Raw genomic sequence first — 26,604 nt, 5'->3', positions numbered from 1 at the left:
AAGGTGAACTAAAGACTTAAATGTAAAGCCCCAAAGTATAAAAACCCTAGAAGAAAATCTGGGCAATACCATTCAGTACATAGGCATGGGCAAAGATTTCATGATGAAAATGTCAAAAGCAATTGCAATAAAAGCAAAAATTGACAAATGGGATCTGATTGAACTAAAGAGCTTCTGCACAGCAAAAGAAACTATCATCAGAGTAACAGACAACCTACAGAATGGGAGAAAATTTTTCTAATCTATCCATCTGACAAAGGTCTAATATCCAGAGTCCACAAGGAACTTAAATGTTTAAGGAAAAAACAAGAAAAAAAAAAAAATCCATGACCCCATTAAAAACTGGGCAAAAACCATGAACAGACACTTCTCAAAAGAAGACATTCATGCAGCCAACAAACATGTGAAAAAAAGCTCAACATCACTGATCATTAGAAAAATGCAAATCAAAACCACAATGAGATACCATCTCCTGCCAGTCAGAATGGCAATTATTAATAAAGTCAAGAAACAACAGAAACTGGCAAGGTTGCAGGGAAAAAGAAATGCTTTTACAGTGTTGGTGGGAGTGTAAATTAGTTCACCCATTGTGGAAGACAGTGTGGCCATTCCTCAGAAACCTAGAGGCAGAAACACCATTTGTTGCAGCAAATCCATTATTGGGTATATACCCCAAAGAATAGAAATCATTCTATTATAAAGATACTTGCACACGTATGTTCATTGCAGCACTATTCACAATAGCTAAGACATGGAATCAACCCAAATGCCCATCAATGATAGATTGGATAAAGAAAATGTGGTACGTATACACCATGGAATACTATGCAGACATAAAAAGGAACAAGATCATGTCCTTTTCAGGGACATGGGTGGATTTGGAAGCCATTACCCTTAGCAAACTAATGCAGGAACAGAAAACCAAACACCACATGTTCTCACTTATAAGTGGGAGATGAATGATGAGAACACATGGACACATGGAAGGAAACAACACACAACGGGGCTTGTTGGAGAGGGTTTGGGGGAGAGAGAGGATCAGGAAGGTTAGCTAATGGATGCTGCTCTTAATACCTAGATGATGGAATGATCTGTGCAGCAAACCACCATGGCACACATTTGCTTATGTAAAAAACCTTGACATCCTGCACATGTACCCTGAACTTAAAATAAAAATTGAAGAAAAAGAGAAAATTATTGAGATATTTTATATATTTTTTTGGTGCTAAGACTTCAAGATCTGGTAAGAATTTCACACTTACAGCACATCTCAATTTGGACTCACCACATTTCAGATGCCCAAGAACTGCATGGGTCTAGAGGCTACTATATTGAACGGGACAGCACTAGGTCTGTGCTTACTCAAACTTTGGCACAGGTTGGAATAATCCAGAGGTAATATTAGACACAGATTCCTGGACTTCATTCATTCACAAAGGTCAGGGGCAGGGCCTGAACATTTGCATTTCCAAAAAGCTCCCAGTTGATGCTGATACTGCCAGTTTACAGACCACACTTGGGGTAGCTTGCAAACAAAGCACTCACATCTCCCAGTGAATTGTGGCAATTATAATGATGATAACAAATAGTTATAATATTTTACCTTTCAAAAGCACTTTGCATCAACTACTAGAAATTCAAATTACAACTAAATTGAGTTATCACTGCACACCCATCAGAATGGCCAAAATGAAAAATAATAACACCAAATGCTAGTAAGGATGTAGAGAAACTGGATCATTCATACATTCCTGGTGAGAATGGAAAGTTGAAAATAGTTTGTCAGTTTATTTTAAAGCTGTAAATGGACTTATCATACAATTACATTTTTGAGCATTTATCCCAGATAAATAAAAACTTATTTCATGCAGAAAAGTGTACACACATATTCAGAGAAGCTTTATATGTAATATCCCCAAACTGGAAAGAACTAAAATGTTCCTCAAGAGGTGAATGGTTAAACAACCTAGTGCACCCATACCATGGAATACTATCTGGCAATAAAAAGGTACAAACTGTTAATACACACAAGGGTTTGGATGAATCTCAGTGACATTACTATGTGAAAAATACCCAACCTCAAAAAGATACATCCTTCAGGATTCCACCTACATAACGTGTGTGAAATAACATAGTTGTAGATATGAACAAATTAGTGTTTTTCAGGGATTGGGGAAGAGAAAGGTGGAGGAGTGGTTGTATAGGGAGAGCATGAGGGAATCTTGTGATGGTTAATCTTGATTATGGTAGTGGTTACACAAAACTACCCATGTGATTAAATTGTACTGAGCTACACACATACTGACACATAAATGAATGCATGCATACGTGGTGAAACCTAAATAAGTTCTATAGATTGTGCTAATGTCAATTTCCTGTTTTTGATATTGTGGTATAGTTATGCAATGTGTTAACACAGGGTGAAGGGTACACAGAACTTCCCTGTACATTTATTTGTACCTTCTTTGCATCTATCATTAACTCAAAATAAAAAGTTTTTTTTTAAGCACTTTGCATACACTATCTCACTTGATCCTCATGATAACTCTGGGAAGTGAGTAGTATGATCATTGGCATTATATAAAAAAGAAAACCAAGGCCCGGGGACCAACTACAGATGGAAGATTACATAGCTAGAAGCTGGCAAAGCCAGGTCTGAAATAAGACTGCATCCTCTTATAAGTATTGATGTATTAATATATAAGTATTTATAGATATAAAAAGATTTAGGGGACCCAATTATTAGAAATGTAGATGTGTTTCAGATAGCAAATTTGCAAAGTAAAAATAAAACACAAGCCCTCCGTCTTCCCATGACTTACGATAGACTTGCAGGTTGTAGCGCTTGGTGGTGGTGTAGGGATCAGCCTGTGTATTTATGTCTGCTTTGTAGTCTCCTGCGTCTTCCATCTTCAGATCACTAATGACCAGATTGTACTTCGGACCTAAGGCATGTATCCGTTCATAATAATTTCTGTGGGTCACAGTAACTATGGGTGCCATTTCTGAGTCTCCTGGTGTTACATAAGCAACAGATGTTTTAGAAGTCCAAGCAATGATTTTAACTTGCTGTGGTTCTTGGATATTTACAGGGAAAGTGACTGACTCTCCCAGAATCCCATTCACTGTGAAGATTTCTGAGTCTTTTCCAGCTGCTTCCGGCCCTGAGAACATAAAAAGAAAACTGTAGCCATCTGACTGTTGCACCTTTTTCAATTCCTAATCTTTCTGGCCTTGGAGCTCCCCGAGGAGCTGCCACAAATGCAGTTCACCCAGTTTCTTGAGGATGTCTTTTTTTTTTTTTTTTGTGCATTCTACTCTAGGTGTATTTAATATGTCATGACAACTAAATTTTCTAAAGCATTCTCATTCAAAAGCTAAGTTTCTCATTAGAGATACATTTCGTTAAAAATATTTTTACCTAGACTTACAGACTCTGAAAGCTAGAAGGCATTTGAGAGGTGAAGGCCATAAGCCTCCATGTAGTCTAAGATATTAGGTGCATTTCTTTCCCAAGATCATATTACCAAGCGGTGGAAGAGCTGGAACAAGAACCTGGAATATCTTGGCTGACGGAGTCTTGGGTCATTGCTTTTTATTTTCCTGCGATCTCTGCAAAAAGCAAGTAACCGTTTTGTCTCTCTTCTTGGAAGATACAGAAAGAGAGTGCTTTGGAGTTTCTGGAGAAAATATTCCCCAAGTTGGTGATTTTGGGGGATGTTTTTCTGTTTACTTCCATATTCCTAGTCTCTAGAAGAGTGCCGGACACATAGAAGGGGCTTAATAAATATTTGTGGAATTAATTGATAGAATTTATTCATGTGTTTCCTAGACTCTCTTGGAACAACTTCTGAAGTAAGCAAGTTTTGTTTATTCATTCATACATTTGTGAATGAATGTGTGTATTTATTCAGGATCAGTTTTGTTCCAGATACTATGGTGGGTATTTATTAATTTAATTCATAATATAAGTGTTTTTTGGACATCTACCCTTTTAAACAAGATACAAGGAGCGGCCGGGCGCGGTGGCTCAAGCCTGTAATCCCAGCACTTTGGGAGGCCGAGACGGGCGGATCACGAGGTCAGGAGATCGAGACCATCCTGGCTAATACGGTGAAACCCCGTCTCTACTAAAAATACAAAAACTAGCCGGGCGAGGTGGCGGGCGCCTGTAGTCCCAGCTACTCGGGAGGCTGAGGCAGGAGAATGGCGTAAACCCGGGAGGCGGAGCTTGCAGTGAGCTGAGATCCGGCCACTGCACTCCAGCCTGGGCGACAGAGCGAGACTCCGTCTCAAAAAAAAAAAAAAAAAAAAAAAAAAGATACAAGGAGCTGGGGATACAATGGCGAGAAGAACAGACATAATTCTTGCTCTTTGGACTTACAGTCAGAGGAAGATGCCAATGTTGATCAGATAATCATACAAACAAATGGATAGGCACAAAATATGTAAGTATTATGGTGATTTGAGAGAGACCAGCAAGGGGACTTGATCTGCTCTAGGAATTCAGGGAACATTTCCTAGTGAAAGCTGAAGGATGAATGCTTTTAAAATGTAACATAGGAAGACGAAAAGCTTATTTTCTCCTCCCTTTTCTCTCCTCTATCACTTTTGAAGATAAACGGTTTTAATATATAGTTTGTAAAATGAGAGACAATGTAATTTTAAGACATCATTTTTCTGCTCTTCCTCCTCCTCTTCTTCATTATCCTGTAATTCTCAATGAGGGCTCTTTAGTGAGAAATACTGTTTGGGGCAAGCATGGATGATATCCAAAGTATTTAATAACCAATATGACATGGACCCTGACCAATCAGAAAGGGTGTTAGCTATAAACAAAACTAGTTGGGTGGTTCTGGTGTATACTGGCTGCGTGTAAGTTCTGATGACCACAACATCAGTTTTCCACATAAGTGTGTTCAGGCTGACCCTAAAGTTTATCCAAGGCTTGGTATATGGAAGAGTAAGGATCATAAAGTATACACGTCACTTTAAAGTGGTACAAAACAAAGGGATTTCTTAACTTGATGGTGCTCTCTCACTTTGGCTACCCTTGCTCTTCAGCTCAGCAACCACTGAAAGAGTCTTAGGGACAGCTGATGTAAACCTCTTTCCTTTCTGACCAACAGAGATTTTCCTGTAGGAGCAGTATCCAGGACAAGGCCTGAGGATTTAGTTGGGGGGTGGCTAAGTACAGAAGATATAACAGGGTGGGGAGTATGTGGGGTGGGAGTAGGAAGGGGGAAATTGGGAACCCTTATCTGCAAACATTTATTAAGTGCTAATTATGTGTCAGATGCTGTGTTAGGGACACAGGGAAAAACAGGACATTGTTGCAGCCCTGAGGAGCTCACAGCCCAGAAAATAAGACAGATATGGACACAAGTGAAAGATAACACAACACGATGAGTGCTAAATGGTAAAAGCAATAGAAATAAGCCATTGGGGTGGCAGGTCAGAAAGAGGCTAATGCTGCCTTTGGTGGTAAGAGTCATAGTTTGCCAAAATTCAAGAACATTAATTCTCCCCAGATAAACTGTTTTTCTGTACTGACGAGTTCTAGGAGTGAGGTGTTTGGAGTGTCCCAGCCTGAATCCCTGGATGGTCCTGGAATGGGCATGTGATCTATGCAGTTGCACAAGACCCTGAGCTCAAAAGGACCCTGAACTGGACTTAATGCTGCGTTGCCACCTTTAAATTCTACATAATATTTAAATAAGGGGCCCTCCACTTTCATTTTGCACTGGGCCTCGCAAATTATCTAGCCAGTCCTGATCTCAGATCTCCCATGTCTCAAGTCTTTTTTGAAGTCAGACCCTAGTGCTTAATTGCCACACCACTCTATGGATTGAGATTAGGTGTGAGGAGATAGACAGAATAGATTCCACAGACTTGTAATTTTGCTGGGTTCTCTCACCAAACCCCAGGAAGTATGTAGGTAGATTGTTAAGGCTGAGACCTTCTTAATATTAGGGCCGTTGAGCAGCCACAGTGGTTGGTGTGTGGTGCAGTTTTAAAAGTATGTCTCATCTCGTGTAGCAAGTCATTCAGGAAGTGATGGTGGGGTATCAAAGAGCAATCAGGCAGTGGGGGTGGTGGGTAGGCAAAGCTGGGGGAAGCTGTTATTTGTGCTGCTGGTGTTGTTGGCATGAATACTTTGCTTGCTGGAAAAGGCAAAGGGTTGCACATGTTTAAGATGAAGATTCTACCGCCTTCAAACACTTCAACTGTGCCTTGAGAGAGGCAACTGCAAAACCATTGCATGCAGTGGAAAGATAGGGAGGCAGAAGGCATAGCTGTAAGTACTTCTACTTATGAGCTGGACAACCTTAACAAGGTCACAAAACCTTTCTTTTATATATATATATATTTGAGACAAAGTCTTACTCTTTCATTGTCACCCAAGCTGGAGTGTAGTGGAATGATCTTGGCTCACTGCGACCTCCACTTCCTGGGTTCAGGCAGTTCTCCTGCCTCAGCCACCTGAGTAGCTGGGATTACAGGTGCATGCCATCATGGCCAGCTACTTTTCGTAATTTTAGTAAAGACGGGGTTTCACCATGTTGGCCAGGCTGGTCTTGAACTCCTGACCTCAAATGATCTGCCTGCCTGAGCCTCCCAAAATGCTAGGATTACAGGTCACAAAACCTTTCTGAGCCTCCGTTTCTTCATCCATAGAACGAAAATAATAACTATGCTATTTGTCCTATTTGGTGAACAGCAAATGATGTAATATGAGTAGAAATGCTTTGCTGATCATCAAGGCAAAATAAATGTTAGTTATTTCTGGAGTTAATAATGATATCTTAACATGCATTATATGTTCTTTATCATCACTTTAACAATTGGTACCTGTCCTTTGGGCCTGCCCTAGGCCATCGTTATGATGGTCTTAGTGATGCCAGGGCCATACTGGAGCATATATCAATAGCCATTTTTAAGGGCTAATTCAAGTAAAGCCTGGAGGGACAGTTTTAGGTACCCTGGATAGACTTTATTCTGCTCTTAGAAGACTTTAAGATTTAAAAGAAAGAATGTCCATATCAATCAATCCCAATATTTATTTTTTAGGTGCTAAGGGGACTCTAACATTATGTTATCACTGGAAATGACCTTATTAAAATCTAATTTCAGAGATAACTTATGGCACAAAAACATCTTGAGGACTTACCACGAAACGCACTATGCTAGTCTACGGCAAAGACAGATTCTCTGCCTTTTTGGGGGAATTTGATACCTGGTTAGGGAAATAAGATACACACACACACACACACACACACACACAAATTCTGCTTTGCAATATGAGATAGTAAATAATAAATTCAAGTGAATGGTAGAAACAGTGATTACGATAGGAATTCTAAGAAGGGAGGGATCGCTGAGCTGTAGTGGTTAGAAAAAACATCTCAAAGAAAGTAGAATTTGAGGGGGATTTTGAAGGGTGAATAGAATTCTACTTGATGGAAAGGGAAAGGAAGAGTGTCTCAAGTCCTTGGATCCTGAATAAAAGTTTAGAAGGAGAAACTGTGATGTTAGTTGGATGAATATAAATTTGCATATCAGAGTGGACAGAGGTACAGCTGGAGATACAAATTAGGTTTAGATTTGAGACAGCCTTCAGTTTGAGGTTTCCACCAGAGGCAGAGGGGAACTATTAAGGTTTTTGAGGGTGAAAATTAAAATAATGTTTTAGTCATTGTAATCTGGTAATGATGTGTGGGGAGGAAAACAGGAAAGAGAGGCTGCATCAGAGAGGCCATTTAGGGAATACTGTAGTCTTCTGGGCATGAACCAGGGGACGATAATGGGAATGGAAAGGAAGGGCTGGATTTGATGATAACACAGAGAAAGGCAAGAAATAAAGAGGCATCTGCTAGAATTCAATTGTTCATCAATATATTTTGAGTTTCTATTCTATGTCATTGAAAAACTCATAAAGTTTATGATGGAAATAAGTCAAAGGGGGAAGGACAAGTTTAATCTTAGAAACATTAAATTTCAGATGACAGTGGACCCTGTAAGTAAGCTGTTGGAAGGATGGAAGATAAGGAGAGAGAATGGACTTGAAGTATTATTTGGGGCACTGTGGCAGAATCTGCTAGCTGTTTTCCAATATATGTTCCCGCCTTCATTCTTAGTAATAGAATCGTTAAATTTTAGCAGGGCATAGAGCCACCCAGAGTAAAGATTATATTTTCCTGCTTTCTTCTAGCTAACGTTGGTCATATGACTAAGTTCGGCCCAATAGAATAAAAATGAAAGTGTTGTATATGACTTTTATGTCTTTAAGAAGAGTGGGGAACCTGGTGTGGTGGCTCACATCTGCAATCCCAACACTTTGAGAGGCTGAGGCAGGTGGATCGCTTGAGCCCAGGAGTGCAAGACCAGCCTGGGTAACATGGCAAAACCATGTCTCTACAAAAAAGTACAAAAATTACCTGGGCATGATGGTGCACACCTGTAGTCCCAGCTGCCCAGGAGGGTGAGGTGAGAGGATCACCTGAGTCTGAGGGGGTCAAGGTTTCAGTGAGCCAAGACCACACCACTGCACTCCAGCCTGGGTGACAGAGTGAGACCCTGTCTCAGAAAAAAACCAATAAATAAATACATACATGAGGGAAATTTGCTGTTTTCATCTCTTCCTTGCTTTTGCAGGCCAGAAGGCCATGACAGCTGGATCTTAGACAAACATTCTGTGTCATGAGGAGGAAGCCAAATTCTGAGGATGGTGGAGCAGGAAGATAGAAGTCAGAACCCCAGTGACCTTGTGAACTATTCTATCAACTGTGAACAGACAACTCCGGACTTTTTTACATGGGCAAGAAATAAACTTCTTTCTTGTTTAAGGCATTCTTATTTTAGTGTATCTGGTACTTACTGTAACAGTGAAATTCAACGGGTTTAGAAATCATCTGCAGAAATGGAGTGGCTGAAGGAGAGGAGGGTCATTCAGGAAGAGTAAGCCTGAAGTCCACGACTGAGCCTTGTAAGAGTGTTCACATTTATAGAAGAGGCACCATCAAAAGAAACACAATAGACCAAGCGGTAAGAGTGCAAGAGAGGCACCAATAATGGATGATATCACAGAGAGGAGAAAGAGTCTCAAGGAGGAGATTGCTACTGATGTCTAATGATTCAGTGTTCAATGGGATAATGACTGAAAATGGCCCTGGGTTTGCCCGTTACGAGGTTATTGATGGCCTTTGAGAATATAGTGCAAGTAAGACAACTCGATGGAAGGCCAGAGTCTAGGGGACTGACAGAGTAGGTGGTAAAGCGTGGAGGAAAAACTTGACAGTGAAAGAAGGGTGATGAGATAGGACAGTAGCTAGAGGGTCAGGTAAAACTAATTTATTTTCGTTTTAAAATAGAAGAGACTAGGGGTTGCGGGGGAGGTGCTAGGGAGGGTGAGCAGAGAGAGATGTCCCCAGTGGGCCTGCTCTAGGTTAGATGTTCCTGCCCATGGCCTCTCTGGAACTCCAGGTTTCCCTCTCATAGCACTTGCCACATCGTGTGGTGGTCATCAATCTGTGTGTGTTCTGGACACTGTGAATGACTTGAGTCCAGGGGCCTTGCCTTAAACCTCTGGTATACAGTACAGCACAAGATACACAGACCACTAATGCTTATCATGGAACAAAAGATGGAAAGGAAAGGGCAGGCAGCGGAAGTTATAGGTTTAAGGAGGGTCACACCCTCACCTGAAGTGGAAAGGGGAGAGGAAAGGATGAGTGAAAGAGCAAAGGTATTTTGAGATGTTATTAAAGACGGTGATAGGAAGAGGCTGCTTGGTGATGTACAGTGAGCACAGATTTGAGCCACATGGGCTTGTTTTCAGGTTCAATCCCTGGCGTTTGCTGAGGCCCTCATCTTACTTGACTACAAGATGGGCTATAATAATGCCTGCCTTATAGAATTGTTTTGAGGACACATAGAAGGTGCTTAATACAGAGTGGATATTTTGGAATAGATAGGATAAAACGGCAGGCAATCATTATTGGTGGCCTTCATCTCTTCAGTAATGTAGGAGGGGAGACTATCTGCTAACAGTGAGGAGGCAAGAGTGGGACCAGCTAGGAGGTATACAGACTAAAGGTGCAGATTTTGAATTTAGGAATATTTGAACCTAGCTGTGTTATCTTGAGAAAATTATTGAAATTCACTCTTCCTCAGGTGCCTCATCTGTAAAGCGTGGATAATTATTAAATGCAATTGCGAATGCCTGGCACATATAAATGGTAGTTGCTATCATTCTGGTGAATGTAAAAATTGGGAGGAAATGTTACTATAAGGAACACCACAGGGAGTCAACAAGAGATTGATGAAGGGGATCAAGTGTTTACTAAGTACCCTTGGGAGCCCAGCGAAGAAGCAGTAACCCACATTTACAACCTTTTCCAGTGTAATTTTGTGACCTTCCTATGCCAGAACACAAATGGGAAAGGTAGGAGAAAGGCCATACCTCCAGAGGAGAAACAAAAGCAAGAAAAGGCTGAAACCCTGGGGTGGAGGCTTAGATGGAGAAACCTGTTCACTGTGACTCTTAGGTAGCTATGGCAGAGAGGAAGCCCAGGACCCAGAGGACAGGATGACCAGTGTTGAAAGAGAGCACTGAGGACTGCTTGCTCACTGGAAGTTGACTTCCCCTCCTGGATTGGGCTGGGGCACCCTTCCCGATGCAATACACCTTTCTGTGTCTAAGATGATAACCCTGTTTCCCTGGATGATCCTAGGTGTATGGATGGATTTTACAAATGTACATTTCATCGTTAGGTAGCTCAAAGCCACTGACTAGAAGAAGACAACAGGGATTGTGAGAAAAAGAAGAATATTTGAAAAAACAACAAAAAAAAAAAAAAAGGAAAGAATCAGAAACCCATATGAAGTATAAAGATTGATGGGGTATGAGGCTTTTAACTGGTGAGAGGAAAATTCTTCAAGGCTGGGCAAGCAAAACCTACAAAAGTGTTGGGTGGAATCCAAAGTCAAATACAGATGAAATGGAGAGGTCATTTAGACCTAAAACCCCATAGTTCTCCTTAGATTCTATTAAAAATGAACACAGTGTACCCTTGGAGTTTGGGGAGCTCTCTATTCTCCTTTCATAACCTTTACCATCACTACTAGGCTCTGCCTGATCTGCCCCTACTTCTCTCCTACTCCAACCACATCAGCTCCGTCTGTTCTGTAAACAGGCCAAGGGCACTTTGCCTTAGAGCTTTTGCACCGTTGTTCTCCTCTTTTCCTACCACACTCTTTTCAGCAGCTCCTTACTTTGTTCAGGTTTTTGTCCCAACATCACCTCATTAGAAAGAGCTTTCCTGGTCACTGTGCCTAAAATAGCAATCCCCACCCCATCATTTCCTCTTGCCTTGCCTTGCTATCCTCTTCATTGTAGTTATCACCACTAAAGCATTGCCTGTGCATATTTATTGATTGTCTCCCAACTTATCCCCTCAATACACTGCTACTATAATGCAATCATCAAGAATGCAAGTCTTTGTTTCAATCACTACTGTTCCTCCAATAACTAGTGGATGATTATTAAATGTTTGTTGAAAAAATGAACACCAGCCTGGGTAACACAATGAGATTCCGTCTCTATGAAAAAGAAAATAAAAAAAAATTAGTCAGGTGTGGTAATGCATGCCTGTAGTCTCAGCTACTTGGGAGGCTGAGACAGGAGGATCACTTGAGTCTAGGAAGTCAAGGCTGCCGTGAACCATGATTGTGCTACTGCCCTCCAGCCTGGGTGACAGGGCAAGACTCTGTCTTTAAAGAAAAAATTTTTTTTCTTGCAACTGACTCAATTATCCTTTTCCGACAATAGAAAAACAAGGCAGAAAATCTCAGCAAGAGAAAGAGTGAGGGCAAGAGAGGACTCTTTACTGATCTCTGGGTCTTGATGTGAAAGGTCAAGTATTTAAACTGATTATTAACAAGAAGCAGATGGCTAACTGCAACTTCTTTCTATATTCTATATTGTTTGTGAAGAAAATTTTTTAGATCCACAGAATGGGGACCCACAGCATAGTTAGTAAAATTGTCCTGAACCAGGGATTAGGAAACACATTTGAGTCAAGGGTCTGTTGTTGACTAGCTAAATGACCGTGAATGTCACTTACTTGCTAAGTCTGAGGGTTCTAGTTAGTAAAAGAAATAAAACAGAGCTGTCCTGCCACTTTGAGGAATTATGAGGATTAAATGACACGAGAGTGCTCTCAAGTGTGTGTACTAATGGAGAAGAGTCTAGTGGTTCCAAGGGGAGCCTTGCCTTGTGGAGTCACCTGTGTGGCACAATGAGTTAGTCACTGAGACCTAGGCTGCCTGGGCTAGAATCCTGGCTCTGTCAGGGACTGTCCATGAACCCTAGGGAAAGTCAGTAACCTCTCTGTGCCTCAGTTTCCCTAATTTTAAAATGAAGGTAATATTAGCACATTAGTGAAGGTAATAGTAGCACAATATTTGACCTCATAAGAATATTATGAGGGTTAAATGAGTTGATATTTGTACACCTCTTAGAAGAGTGCCTGGCGTATGCTTGGCACTACAGGTGTTTGCTATGTAAAACAAATAAACATCTTCAAAGAGACTAAAATAACACCTTAGACAGCTATGAAGGGAAAAATTAGAGTTAGAGTATTGGGGAGATGTTAAAGTCAGCAAGTAGCTATTAATAAGAGTGGAAATGGGGAAGACTGTACTGTTGCTTAACAGACACTTCCACCCCCTTACTTTCTTAGGATCCTCCAGATAAACATTTCTTGTCCTTTTTTTTTGTGGCACTAGCTAAACTTCCCCTCTCTTCTCCACCCACTGCTTCCTAGAGTCAAAAAGTGGGGGTGGAACATCGCTGAGTATTGTAGATCTGGGAGAGTGACCAGAGGTAGCTTTAGCATGTGGTACCCAGAAGACAATCCATTATAACTATTCACATTGAGTGAAGGGACATAGAGGGAAAGAGGAAGCACAGGGCTGGGCAGCCAGAAATTTTGTGTCATTCTCCAAAGCAACGGAAAGTCCTTGATCATGAGGTTTTAAGAAAAAGGAACCTACTACCCCCATGCAATAGTACATTGTTTTCCCCTGGGAGTTTTACTTTATATCACCTTTATTGGGATTTAGGTTTACTTGAATTGGTTCCTTCAAAACATACACACACACACATACACAGACACACACACACACACACACACACACAATCTCAAAACAGACATGAGATCACGGCCCATCCACTGTTTTAACATTGCTGCCCTCTATTAGTGGGTACTTGAACATTGAGTATAACAAAGGAAACATGAGTACCTAGTCAGTTTCACCTATATCAGCCCCCAACTGATTGCTCATACCTCCTTCCAAGTTTCACATAGATGAGCCCAGTGATTTCCAAACTTACAGGTCCATCCCTCTCCTAAGGTCCAAGACAAGAAAGGTTTGATTTAGGAATACTGCAGTAGCCTGAATGGCTTGGCACTGACCATCAGGCTCCTGTTGTGAAGGTGCTCTGGCTGCCTTGTTGGACTCCATATTGATCTCCAGGACTGCTTCAGCAGTTGGAGCTGACAAGGTAGGCCTCCACTACCTTCCACTGAAGGCCTGAGTTATTACAGGGGGAACAGCTTCCCACCCTCTGTTTGGAAGCTGGGTATTTGATAACCAGTTTTACCCATATATAATATATTTCCATTTCTATAACTGGATTTCTGCTTTTGAGCCTTTTCTGAATGTCTATGTAGTTGTCTGCTTACATCTCATTCTAGTACAGAGGCCTTGTCCTTTTCTTGAAGACCCCATGACGCAAGGACTTCAGATCAGTGGCAGGTTGTTTTGTCAGCATACTTCCACAGGTATGCTTCCTGCCTTTGAGACCCAGGATGATGGTTGGGATGCAGTTACCCACAGTGAGTCCACTCATTTCTTGGAATTTTAAGTCTCAACTGCTGAAATGCCCATGACCATGTTCAACATCCAACAGGAAATCAACATCATGTTGATATTGGACTTTCATTTGTTTAAAGAAACTAATTCAAGTCACATTTGAATAATATTAAAGTGAATGGTATTTGAAACATGTCTGGAGATGGTTATTTGCTTGGGTATTCTGCCTCACTGCCCTGCCTAAACTTCTGTTATTGGCAAGGACCTGCCAGCAGCTCCTTCTTCCTCTGTGGGTGAGTTAAGAGAAAGGCACAGCTTCTATCCAAATAATCATGTCTTGACAGAACTAAATAAATCATCACTGTTTACTGCCATATTCCCAAATATTAATAGTGGGGAGAGTAATTTACTCCACTTCAGCATCAAAGTGGGTGGAGGCAGCATGACTCCGAGGTTAAGTCTAATGACTCTGAAGTTTAAATTCTATTTCTTTCAGTCTTTGGTTAAATGACCTTTGACTCTCTGTATTTCAATGCTTTCACCTGTATATGCACACATAAACAGTACCTATCTCATAGTGTGTTGTAAGGATTAAACAAAATAATAACTGTAGACTACTTACAGTAATGCCAAATATGCAGTGATTGCTCCATAAATGGTTATTTATTACTATTACTGATGGGAGACAAGACAGAGAGTTGAAGAAATAGAAATAGGAATGGGGCAGAGAAAAGGAAGACTTAAGAGTGTGAGACAGAATATGTAGAGGGGATGGGCAAGGGTTAAAACTGGTGGACTCCTCTATCTCCTACCCCCCAGAGTGGGAGTGTCTCCTAGGGTATGTGGAGAGACAGTCAGAGTCATGGTGTTTCCAAAGTCATGATCAGAAAGTTGACATCAGAGCATAAGACTGTGAATTTTGACTCAGAGAAAACTTTTCCAACATAGAACAGTCATAAGTTTGCACACTCAGACTTTCCTTATGTCGGTAATTTCTGAGGGGAAATGGGGGTTTCTCCCTGCATCTCTCCACTGCTTCTCAGCCTCTTCAACTGCTCTGAATTCCAGGGAAATGCATAAAGTGTAGACTCCTAAGCCCAATACTGAATGTAAGGGACCACCTCTACCAGGAACAGCAGCAGGAGGAATTCAGGGTATATTTTTATGCTCAGAAAAGTTTGCAGAATAATCCTTAAGAGGCAAACATGTAATTCAGTAAAGGTAGACAGTACGTAAAAAGTACTCCTGGCTTTACTTTTATAAAACAAGCTCCCATTCCCCTTTCATGGATCCTTAATGAAATGAGTATCTCACTCCTAGTTTCCTTTTACAGAACCCCGATAAACCAGCACCTAAGCTCAAACTCCCACCACCTTTTCTCCTGTTTATATTCCTTGGACAGTTCCCTGGCAGAGGAGTCCTGCCCAGGATCTCTGTGTGGTAAAGCCATGGCTCTTCCTAATAATGCATGAAAAGCGAGTGTGAAAAACAGCAGCATTAGCTAATATCTGTTAAGCATTTAATATATTTAGGTACTATGCCAAGTGTTATACATGCATTATCATCATTTTGATTCTCAAAACAATTCTACTGTATTAATACCCTCCCCATTTTGAAGCTGAAACAAGAGTCAGAGGAGGAATATAACTTCCTCTAGGTCACAAAACTCATAAGCAATTCACTACTAGCTGCTTTGACAACTTTATTTCAGTTTCGGTAGATGAAAGAAGTGTATCCTAGAGCTACCTTTTATTTTAGCAGGTGTTAAGCTTTTGAAGAGCATCAAGAATTTGAAAGCAATGAGTGAAGAGGTCAGGTGGAGCAGAAAGAAGATCCGATGGGATTGGGATTAACCTTGGGATTAGAAAAACCAATGTATATTTCCAGCTCTACCAATTTAGGTAGTGAAATTTCAGGTGAATTTTTTAACCCCTAAATCTTAGTTTATTATTCTTCTTGCATAATGAGATTAATAACATCTATCTTTCCCATCTCAATGGTTTTCATATGGATAACATAAAAATGTAGGCATAAACATCATAGAATGTTTTGCAAATTAAGTGGTATCAAATGCTACCTTGTCTAATCTCTCTCTGGAAGATTAAGGACATCCCTAGTACCAACTTTTCCTCATCTACTTGCATTTTCTGTCTGTCATTCTAGAGCGACCAGCAGAGGCTCCAAAAATTTGGTCTGACTAGTGGTTACAATCTCCATGAAGTTCAAATTAAAGGAGCCATAGCTTGAAATGGCCAAGGGAACCAGAGAGATCGCGGTGCATTGATTTTACCTTTTTCAGAAAATCCTAATGTACTAGGTTCCCAGGGTTCTAACTCACGCCAGAATTTTGCTAGTGTATTTTCAGAACTGGCAAGAGATACTAGAAGTAGATTTAGAAGTTCCAAACATAGTAAATTTCTGTTAGACAGAACAGTTGTTTGTATTTAATGAGATAATATGTACAATGACACAGCACTCCCAGAACTGTGTTGTTATAATTTCCTTTGTACCAATAGCAATCAATATTCATGTTGTTCTTTTAGTTTACTGTTATGCCATAAATGAGAAAAATAAGGTTTTAAATTCAAATTCTCCAATTCTTTTTTGAGACTATTTGTAAAAAATGGGATAATAATCTCTTCCTCATTTATTTTAAACTTTCTTGAGGATAAAAGCAGAGTAAAAGCTCTAACTGTGCTTTGAAAATAAAGGGAGTTTATAGAGATGAGGCTCAACAATGATAATGATGAGTCATCCATCACTCTAACCTGATAGAACAATCAACTATAATTAGAAAAGACGTTTTCTCCCTCAAACACCATCACAGTTGAATGCCAAGAAGAGACTGCTTGTAAGTCATTCGAGCTTTTAGATGATCTTTCTTTTGCCAGGCTTTGTAGGTGGTTTTACCAAGTGCTGATTCCTCTGAGAAGGTTTTGCCTCAGACCTTTGGAAACTGAGATCTCCAAAACTAGATAAAACTCAGAAATATAAACTTTAAAGCTGAAAAACACTTAGGTTTGAATTTTAAGTCTCTCCCCAGCCAGTTGCATCCTGTTGAGTACAGTAGATACTGAGACCCAGGGTGTTCTGTTAAACACAGATCAAAAAGACAGTTCAATATCTTCCTTAAGGGTAATTTTTAAAACTTTATGGAAAACCAGGAGCAGATCAGCAAGGGTCAGAACTCACAGGTTTGCAGGCAAAGGAGCAAGATCCATAGGTGGTGCTGAGCCATCTCTCTCAGGGTCTAACCTTCTGCGGAAAAGCACGGCACTGTTCTAGCAGAGTCAGTTTCACTTGACTTTTCTTCCTCCTTTTTATAACCACGTTTAAGAAAGGAAGTGCAAGTTAACTGATTTAGTTAACATTGGTCTTTGTATTACTGTGCTAGTTTTTTCCAATTTAAAGTGCCTAGCATTAATTATTTATTCAACAAATATGTATTGTGTGCCTACTATGTGCCAGGCACTCTTCTGGGTGTTGGCAATATACAGAGCAACAAAGCAATCGATTACCCTCCTTTCATGGAGTTTATACTCTTTTTTGGAGTAATCAACAACTAAACAAGCAATTCCAACATAATGTAATAAGTGTTACAAGAGGAAAAATACAGGGAACTATGAGAGGAATAGGGGCATCTAACTCAGGCTAAGAAAAGTTGGAGTAGGCTTCCTGAAGAAACTGACAACCAGCCTGAGACAGGCTCGAAGAATGAATTACTATTATTAGGTGAATGGTGGTGGGGGATATGGAAGAGGAAAAATGTTTTGACGTATGATAGGAGATTAAAAATTGTAGCAATTAAAATTATATAATTATAGTTATATAAAATGATCACAAATACATGATTATGTATATAATCAACATGTCATATTATTTAATATAATCAATATTAAGTATTATATTAATAATATATAATTATATTTATATATGGTACCATAATATGTAATTATATAATACATTAATACATAATATAATATAACTATATATATAATTATGTATAATTCCATGATATCATCATGAAACATTATGATTATGATCACACCTTATTAGGGACACAAAAAGTGTTTGATAAAAATTAAAGTTGAAAGAGATTTTTAGACTATTGAATCTATTTTGCAGATGGAGAAACTGGCTCAGGAGGAGAGGAAGTGACCTTTCCCTATATCACACAGTGAATTAGTGAACTGAAGTAAAAGCCAGCAAGTGTCACTTGGCAAAGACTGTGGCTCCTGGGCATGAGAGACAGCAGGTGCAGAGGCATGCTTAGGTGGAACTGAGCTAGATGTAACAGGACTATTTCTTGTAGAGGGTCTTCATCCTGGTTAACAAGAATGCGAGTGATTGTGTAATGTGTGTATGGGAGACGTTGTCTGGGAATGGTGATAGTAATGAATATTTGTGCCCAGAAGCTAAGCAGTTTGACCCAGCTGTTTTGGGGAGTAACGGGAAGGCTGAGGACACTACCCCTGAGACCTGGGGGATGTGTACAGCTTTTTTTTTTGACTGAGATGAGTCCTCATGCCAGGCAGCTCATTCCTAGGTAATCTGGGCCTCTAGAGTCACTCATTAAATAATCTTGCTGATCATCTCCCATATATACTTACATAATACTGCATATAGTTGACCCTTAAACAATGCAGGGGTTTGGAGTGCTGTCCCTTCAAACAGTCAAAAGTCCATGCATAAATTTTGACATCCCTAAACTCAACTACTAATAGCCTACTGTTGACTGGAAGCCTTGCCAACAACACAGTTGATTAACACATATTCTATGTGTCATATGTATTATTTACCATATTCTTGCAGAAAAGTAAGCTAGAGAAAATAAAATGGTATTAAGAAAATCATAATGAAGACAAAATATGTTTACTGTTCATTCAGTGGAATTAGATGATCATAAAGGTCTTTATCCTCATCATCTTCATGTTAAGTAGGCTAAGGAGGAGAAGGATAAGGAGGAGCTGATCTTGCTGTCTCAGGGATGACAGAGGAAGAAGAGATAGAGGTAGAGAAGGTGGAAGAGACAGGCATAGTCGGTGTAACTTTTCAGAAATACATTTAATTTTTGTCTGACTTTTTTGCTTGTTCATTTCTCTAAAAATGTTTCTATATGGTGCCCCTTCTTACTTCTACCATTTGTTTTAGTTTTAGTGCCTGTATCATACCACAGAAGGGCCTATGTCATAAAAGAAGTGAAAAAGCAGTCCCGAATAGTCAGAAGCCTTCTGCCAGACTGTCTAATGTCAGCTTGTTTTCTGGCACTGCTGCTTCTATGTCTTCTTCCTCATTGTTTGATCCTGGCTTAGAAGCATTCTTCTCCATCAAATCATCTTCCGTGAATTCCTCTGGTGTGGTGTCTATTCGCTCTTGAATTTTGACAAGATCTATTTCTTGAAACCCTTTACCCCACCTTTTTTTTTTTTTTGCCATATCCACAATATCTTTCATAATTTCCTTGATTAGCTCTGTCATAAATCCTGTGAAGTCACGCACAACATTTGGACACAGTTTTCTCAAGCAGAGTTTATTGTCTCAGGCTTAACGGCTTTCACCACTTTTTCTACAACAATGATGGCATCTTTAATGATGTAATCTTTCTAGACTTTCATGGTGGCCCTCTCCTGGGCTTCTCTTCCAAGGCATTGACAATCCTTTCCATAGAGTACGTGTATAATGAGCCTTAAAGGTCCTTATGACCCCCTGTTCTAAAGGCTGAATTAGAAACATGTTTGGGGACAAGTATATGATTTCAGTGCCTTTGCTGTTGAACTCATGGGGCTCTGGGTGGCCAGGGGCACTGTCCAATATCAAAATAACTTTAAAAGGCAGTCCCTTACTGGCAAGGTATTTCCTGACTTCAATCACAAGGTATTGATGAAACCAATCCAGGAAAAGTGTTCTTGTTGTCCAGGCTTCCTTGTGGTACAATCAAAACACTGGCTGCTGGTGTTTATCTTTTCCCTTCAAGGCTCAAGAGTTAGCAGATTTATAGATAAGGGCAGTTGTGATCATAAACTCAACTGCATTTGCACAAAACGGTACAGTTATCTAGCCCTTTCTGCCTTAAATCCTGGTGCTACCTTCTCTTCCTTACTCATACATGTCCTTTGTGGCGTTTCGCCATCCACCCACCCACCCCCACAGAATAGAGCACATTCATCTGCATTAAAAACCTGCTCAGGCAGGTATCTTTTCTCCACAAGGATTTTCTTAATGGTGTTTGGGAAGTCATCTGCTGCCTCTTGATCAGCAAGAAGATGCTTCTCTTGTTATCTTTTTTTTTTTTTTTTTTTTGAGACGGAGTCTGGCTGTGTCGCCCAGGCTGGAGTGCAGTGGCACGATCTCGGCTCACTGCAAGCTCCGCCTCCCGGGTTCATGCCATTCTCCTGCCTCAGCCTCCGAGTAGCTGGGACTACAGGCGCCCACCACCACGCCCGGCTAATTTTTTGTATTTTTTAGTAGAGACGGGGTTTCACCGTGTTAGCCAAGATGGTCTCGATCTCCTGACCTCGTGATCTGCCTGCCTCGGCCTCCCAAAGTGCTGGGATTACAGGCTTGAGCCATTCTCTTGTTATCTTGACATTTTTAAGCCAAGCCTCTTTCTAAATCATCAAACCATCCTTTGCTGGCATTAAATTCTCCAGCTTTAGATCCTTTGCCTTCCTTTTGCTTTGTCATGTAACAACTTTGCTTTTTCTTGAAACAAACTCGAGTCTATAGGTATGCCTTTTTTATAGCCTCATTTTCAAATGAGATTAAAAGGACATTTCACAAAAAATACATGGTTTTTGAACCTGTTGGTGTAGTCGCAGAGATGGCTTCACAAATTCCCTTTTTCCACAATGGTCCTTACACTGGATTATTTTATCTAGAAATGGCAGGCAACAGCAACTGCAGTTGCAGACTCCAATTTATGGTACATACCAAGCAATTCAAGTTTTTCTTGTCATGTCATGACTTTTCTCTGCTTCTTGGGAGCAATTCCAGCATCACTAGTGGTACTTTGTATGGGTCCTATGGTTTTTATTCAAGGCTTATGATATTGCACTAAACATGACAAAAAAATTAATGCAAGAACTGGCCAGGCATGGTGGCTCATGCCTGTAATCCCAGTACTTTGGGAGGCCAAGCTGGGCAGATCACAAGATCAGGAGATCGAGACCCTCCTGGCTAGCATGGTGAAAGCCCATCTCTACTAGAAATACAAAAAATTAGCTGGGCATGGTGGAATGCACCTGTAGTCCCAGCTACTCGAGAGGCAGGAGAATTGCTTGAACCCAGAAGGTGGAGGTTACAGTGAGTCAAGATCACACCATTGCATTCCAACCTAGGCGACAGAGCTAGACTCTGTTTCAAAAATTTAAAAAAAGCAAGAACTGAGAGAAGTCAATTCTCATTTCTCTCAGTTCCTGTATATTTTTGTTTATGGTGATATGTAATTTACTGGAGAGACCAATTTCTTATGTGGAAATGGTATTACAAGATTTTTAAATACTGTGTATTTTATTTTACGTTTATGTAACTTAATTTTTTATTATTCTACTTTAAGTTCTGGGTTACATGTGCAGCACGTGCAGTTTTGTTACATAGGTATACATGTGCCATGGTGGTTTGCTGCATCCATCCACCCGTCACCTATATTAGGTATTTCTCCTAATGCTATCCTTCCCCTAGCCCCCCCTCAACCCCCACAGGCCCCAGTGTGTGATGTTCTCCTCCCTGTTTCCTCCCTGTGTCCATGTGTTCTCATTGTTCAACCCCCACTTATGAGTGAGAACATGAGGTGTTTAGTTTTCTGTTGTTGTGATAGTTTGATGAGAATGATGGTTTCCAGCTTCATCCATGTCCCTACAAAGGACATGAACTCATTCTTTTTTATGTCTGCATAGTATTCCATAGTGTATATGTGCCACATTTTCTTAATTCAGTATGTCATTGATGGACATTTGGGTTGGTTCCAAGTCTTTGCTATTGTGAATAGTGCCACAACAAACATACATATGCATGTGTCTTTATCATAGATTGATTTCTAATCCTTTGGATATATGCCCAGTAATGGGATTGCTGGACCAAATGGTATTTCTAGTTCTAGATCCTTTAGGAATTGCCACACTGTCTTTCACAATGGTTGAACTAATTTACACTTCCACCAACAGTGTAAAAGTGTTCCTATTTTTCCATAACCTCTCCAGCATCCGTTGTTTCCTGACTTTTTAATGATCGCCATTCTAACTGGTGTGAGGTGGTCTCTTTGTGGTTTTCATTTGCATTTCTCTAATGACCAGTGATGATGAGCATTTTTTCATACATCTGTTGGCTGCATAGATGTCTTCTTTTGAAAAGTGTCTGTTCATATCCTTTGCCCATTTTTTGATGGGGTTGTTGACTTTTTTCTTGTAAATTTGTTTAAGTTCTTTGTAGATTCTGGATATTAGCCCTTTGTCAGATGGATAGATTGCAAAAATTTTCTCCCATTCTGTAGGCTGCCTGTTCACTCTGATGATAGCTTCTTTTGCCGTGCAGAAGCTCTTTAGTTTAATTAGATCCCATTTGTCAATTTTAGCTTTTGTTGCCGTTGCTTTTGGTGTTTTAGACATGAAGTCTTTTCCTATGTCTATGTCCTGAATGGTATTGTCTAGGTTTTCTTCTGGGATTTTTATGGTCCTAGGTCTTACATTTAAGTCTTTGATCCATCTTGAGTTGATTTTTGTATAATGTGTAAGGAAGGGGTCCAGTTTCAGTTTTCTGCATATGGCTAGCCAGCTTTCCCAACACCATTTACTAAATGGGGAATCCTTTCCCCATTGCTTGTTTTTGTCAGGTTTGTCAAAGATCGGATGGTTGTAGATGTGTGGTGTTATTTCTGAGGCTTCTGTTCTGTTCCACTGGTCTGTATATCTGTTTTGATACCAGTGCCATGCTGTTTTGGTTACTGTAACCTTGTAGTATAGTTTGAAGTCAGGCAGCATGATACCTCCAACTTTGTTCTTCTTGCCCAAGATTTTCTTGGCTATATGGGCTTTTTTTTTGGTTCCATATGAAGTTTAAAGTAGTTTTTTCTAATTCTGTGTGTGAAGAAAGTCAGTGGTAGTTTGATAGGGAGAGCCTTGAATCTATAAATTACTTCAGGCAGTAAGGCCATTTTCATGATATTGATTCTTCCTATCCATGAGCATGCAATGTTTTTCTATTTGTTTATGTCTTCTCTTACTTCCTTGAGCAGTGATTTTTGAAGAGGTACTTCATATCCCTTGTAAGTTGGATTCCTAAGTATTTTATTCTCTTTGTAGCAATTGTGAATGGGAGTTCACTCATGATTTGGCTCTCTGTTTGTCTGTTATTGGTGTATAGGAATGCTTGTCATTTTTGCACATTGATTTTGTATCCTGAGACTTTGCTGAAGTTGCTTATCAGCTTAAGGAGATTTTGGGCTGAGACGATGGGGTTTTCTCAATATACAATCATGTCATCTGCAAACAGAGACAATTTGACTTCCTCTCTTCCTATTTGAATATGCTATATTTCTTTCTCTTGCCTGATTGCCCTGGTGAGAACTTCCAATACTATATTGAATAGGAGTGGTGAGAGAGGGTGTCCCTGCCTTGTGCCAGTTTTCAAACGGAATGCTTCCATTTTTTCCCCATTCAGTATGATATTGGCTGTGGGTTTGTCATAAAGAGCTCTTGTTATTTTGAGATATGTTCAATTAATATCTAGTTTATTGAGAGTTTTTAGCATGAAAGGCTGTTGAATTTTTTTTAAGGCCTTTTCTGCATCTATTGCAATAATCATGTGGTTTTTGCCATTGGTTCTGTTTATGTGATGGGTTACGTTTATTGATTTCCATATGTTGAACCAATTACACAATTCTGACTGAAAAATTAAAACTGGGCAAACTTACCACTCAATGAGTGCCAAAGTTGTTGCTCTCTGATCAGCTAAAGGCAAGAGCAAAGCTTTCAATGGAAATTTTAAAGCAGCTGGATGATCCCACTTTGAAAATGCCTTGTAGAAGCATTTCTTCAAAGAATTATAACAGGAGATGTAACATGGCTTTATCAGTACCATCCTGAAGAAAATGTAAAATCAAAGCAATGGCCATTGAGAGGTGGAAGCTGTCTAGTCAAAGCGAAAGTGAACCAGTCAAGAGCAAAGGTCATTGGAACAGTTTTTTGGGATGTTCAAGGGCATTTTGTTATTGACTTTCTAAAGGGTCAAAGAACATTAACATTTGCTTATTATGAAAGTATTTTGAGAAAGTTAGACAAAGCTTTAGCAGAAAAATGCACAGAAGAGTTTCACTAGAGTCTTTCTCTACAACAAAGCTCCTGCTCATTTTTCAATAGGAAATCATTAGGATCCACTTTACTGTCCTGATTTGGCTTCTTCTGACTTCTTTTTGTTTCCTTAATCTTAAAAAAATCTTTAAAGAACACCCATTTTTGTTTAGTTAATAATGTAAAAAATACTACATGAACATGGTTAAGTATCCAGGACACTCAGTTCTTCAGGAATGTTTTAAATGGTTGGTATCATCACTTACAAAATTGTTTTGAACTTGATGGAGTTTCTACTGAGAAATAAAGTTTACATTTTTAGTTTTTCTTTTTAAATTTCATTTTTCGTAAATGTTTGAAGTCCGAGATTGAAGAGATTGGTATTTCTGGATGGAAATAAAAACCCAGAAGGGAACTAAATGGAAGTTCTAAGTTCGTTTCAGCATTTAGGTTTGCAACAAGAAAACATACTAGTTTAATTCTTGTTCTTTAACTTTTCATCTGGAAACACTTAAGATTTTCCCTTTATTATGGAAATTCAAGATTTTACCAGGATGTGTCCTGGTGTGATTGCATGGCATATTTCTGCCTGGAATCTATTGTATTTTCAGTCTGATGGTTCAAATCTTTCTTTAGCAAAGGAAATTTTTCTTCTGTTTCTTTGATTATGGCTTCCTTTTTGGCCTTTCTACTTGCTCTTCCTAAAAGTCCTCCTAAATATTTAAAACTATCCTCCATATTGCTGAATTAATATCTCCTAATTTTTCTCTTTGTCTTCTTGCTTTACATTCTGATAGAGTTCCTTGTAGACACCCTGTGGAATGTCTTCCAAACATGGGTTTTCAGCTATGTTTATTGCTTTCAGCTATTTGGTTGAGTTTTAAAATTTGGTAATATGCTTTCATTTCCAAATCTTTTCATAGCCTTCAGTTGCACCTGATTCATAATTATCTTTAATTCCATGTTGGAAAATTCTCTATACTAGAGAAAGGGTAGATTAAAAAACAAAACATAAGAATAAAACTCTGGAAAACAACTATAACTGAAAGAAAAGAGAAGAAAGAAAGAATTGTTAAAGCAATAGGAAGAAAACAGGAGAGGTGATGTCACGAAAGCAAAACAAGGAAGGGTTTGAATAAGAGAGAAATATGAAAACATTTTTAATTCTGCAAACAAAAGGGAAATGAAAAAGTACATGCAATTTTTATAGTGTCAAGCAAAGTTTAGGCTCTGAGTAAGCAATACAAAAAAACCAAATAGCATAAAAAGACTCCAAAAACATTTGCCTCTGTGACCATAGCTTTGAGCTTTACGATAAAATCATCAGGATGAATAAGCTAACTACTCTGATTTGATCACTATAGATTATATACATCAAGACATCACTATGTACCCCATGAATATGTACAATTATTATTTGTCAATTTAAAAAATTAATTAAATCTTTAAAAAAAGAAGACTACACACTCTCAAATGTTGGAGTCAAAAACTTGAGTTTCAAATTCAGTTTTGCTACTTACTGAGCCAAATACTTGTATTAATGTCAGGTGGTCAAGTTGAATACTTGTCTTAGTATCAGGTGGTCAAGTTGAACAACCTCTGAATTCTTTTTTTTTTTTGACAGAGTTTTTGCTCTTGTTGCCCAGGCTAGAGTACAATGGCACGATCTCAGCTTGCTGCAACCTCTGCCTCCCAGGTTCAAGCGATTCTCCTGTCTCAGTCACTCGAGTAGCTGGGATTACAGGTGCCCACCACCATGCCCAGCTAATTTTTGTATTTTTAGTAGAGATGGGGTTTCACCATGTTGGCCAAGATGGTCTTGAACTCCTGATCTCAGGTGATCCACCTGCCTCAGTCTCCCAAAGTGCTGGGATTACAGGCGTGAGCCACCACGCAAGGCCTGATTTCTTATCTAAAGGTTATTTAGGATAATTGAATGGGAAAACAACTTTAAACTAATTAATACAGGAATCATCAAAGTATAGCCTTCCTGCCCCCTGTTTATGAATGTAAAGTTTTGTTTGTTTGTTTTTGAGACCTAGTCTTACTCAGTAGCCCAGGCTGGAGTGCAGTGGCATGATCTCAACTCACTGCAAACTCTGCCTCCTGAGTTCAAGCGATTCTCCTGTTTCAACCACTCGAGTAGCTGGAATTACAGGCATGCACTACCACGCCTGGCTAATTTTTGTATTTTTAGTAGAGACAGGGTTTCACTATGTTGGCTAGGCTGGTCTGGAACTCCTGACCTCAGGTGATCCACCTGCCTCGACCTCCCAAAGCGATGGGATCACAGGTGTGAGCCACTGCACCCAGCCCATAAATGTAAAGTTTTATTGGAACATAAAAACAAAACAAAACAAAACAAAAAAATGGTCATGAGGAAAGTGAAAGGAGGAAATCGCAATTTAGATGAGAACCAAAATAAAGTTATAAGATGGCACCG

The 26,604-nt window shown here is 39.7% G+C and overlaps 1 protein-coding gene and 1 long non-coding RNA gene across 4 annotated transcripts in view; one reads left to right on the top strand and one right to left on the bottom strand.

Annotated features, from left to right (window-relative positions):
- Positions 1–17,208, bottom strand: part of CD84 (CD84 molecule) — a 38,570-nt gene extending 21,362 nt beyond the window's left edge. For 2 of the 3 annotated variants that reach the window (XR_004433928.1, XM_033197450.1), the window contains exons 1-2: positions 17,071–17,208; positions 2,823–3,164 (exon numbers count right to left, since the gene is read on the bottom strand). Coding sequence is in view for 2 of the 3 variants with exons in the window: in XM_033197450.1 (XP_033053341.1) it covers positions 2,823–3,164; positions 17,071–17,116 (388 nt within the window). In the remaining variant the exon portion in view is untranslated. The remainder of the gene's footprint in view (positions 1–2,822; positions 3,165–17,070) is intronic. The other variant, XM_033197451.1, reaches the window with a different exon arrangement.
- Positions 6,103–8,850, top strand: LOC117075276. The gene is made up of 2 exons (XR_004433929.1): positions 6,103–6,298; positions 8,656–8,850. It is a non-coding gene; the product is annotated as an uncharacterized LOC117075276 (long non-coding RNA).
- Positions 17,209–26,604: the final 9,396 nt, after the last annotated feature.

The sequence above is a fragment of the Trachypithecus francoisi genome, unplaced genomic scaffold (assembly GCF_009764315.1).
Source record: "Trachypithecus francoisi isolate TF-2019V2 unplaced genomic scaffold, Tfra_2.0 Lachesis_group5, whole genome shotgun sequence".
NCBI classification, from domain to species: Eukaryota; Metazoa; Chordata; class Mammalia; order Primates; family Cercopithecidae; genus Trachypithecus; species Trachypithecus francoisi.
Note: the sequence above shows the minus strand (reverse complement) of the source record. Positions and strands in the feature narration are given on the sequence as shown.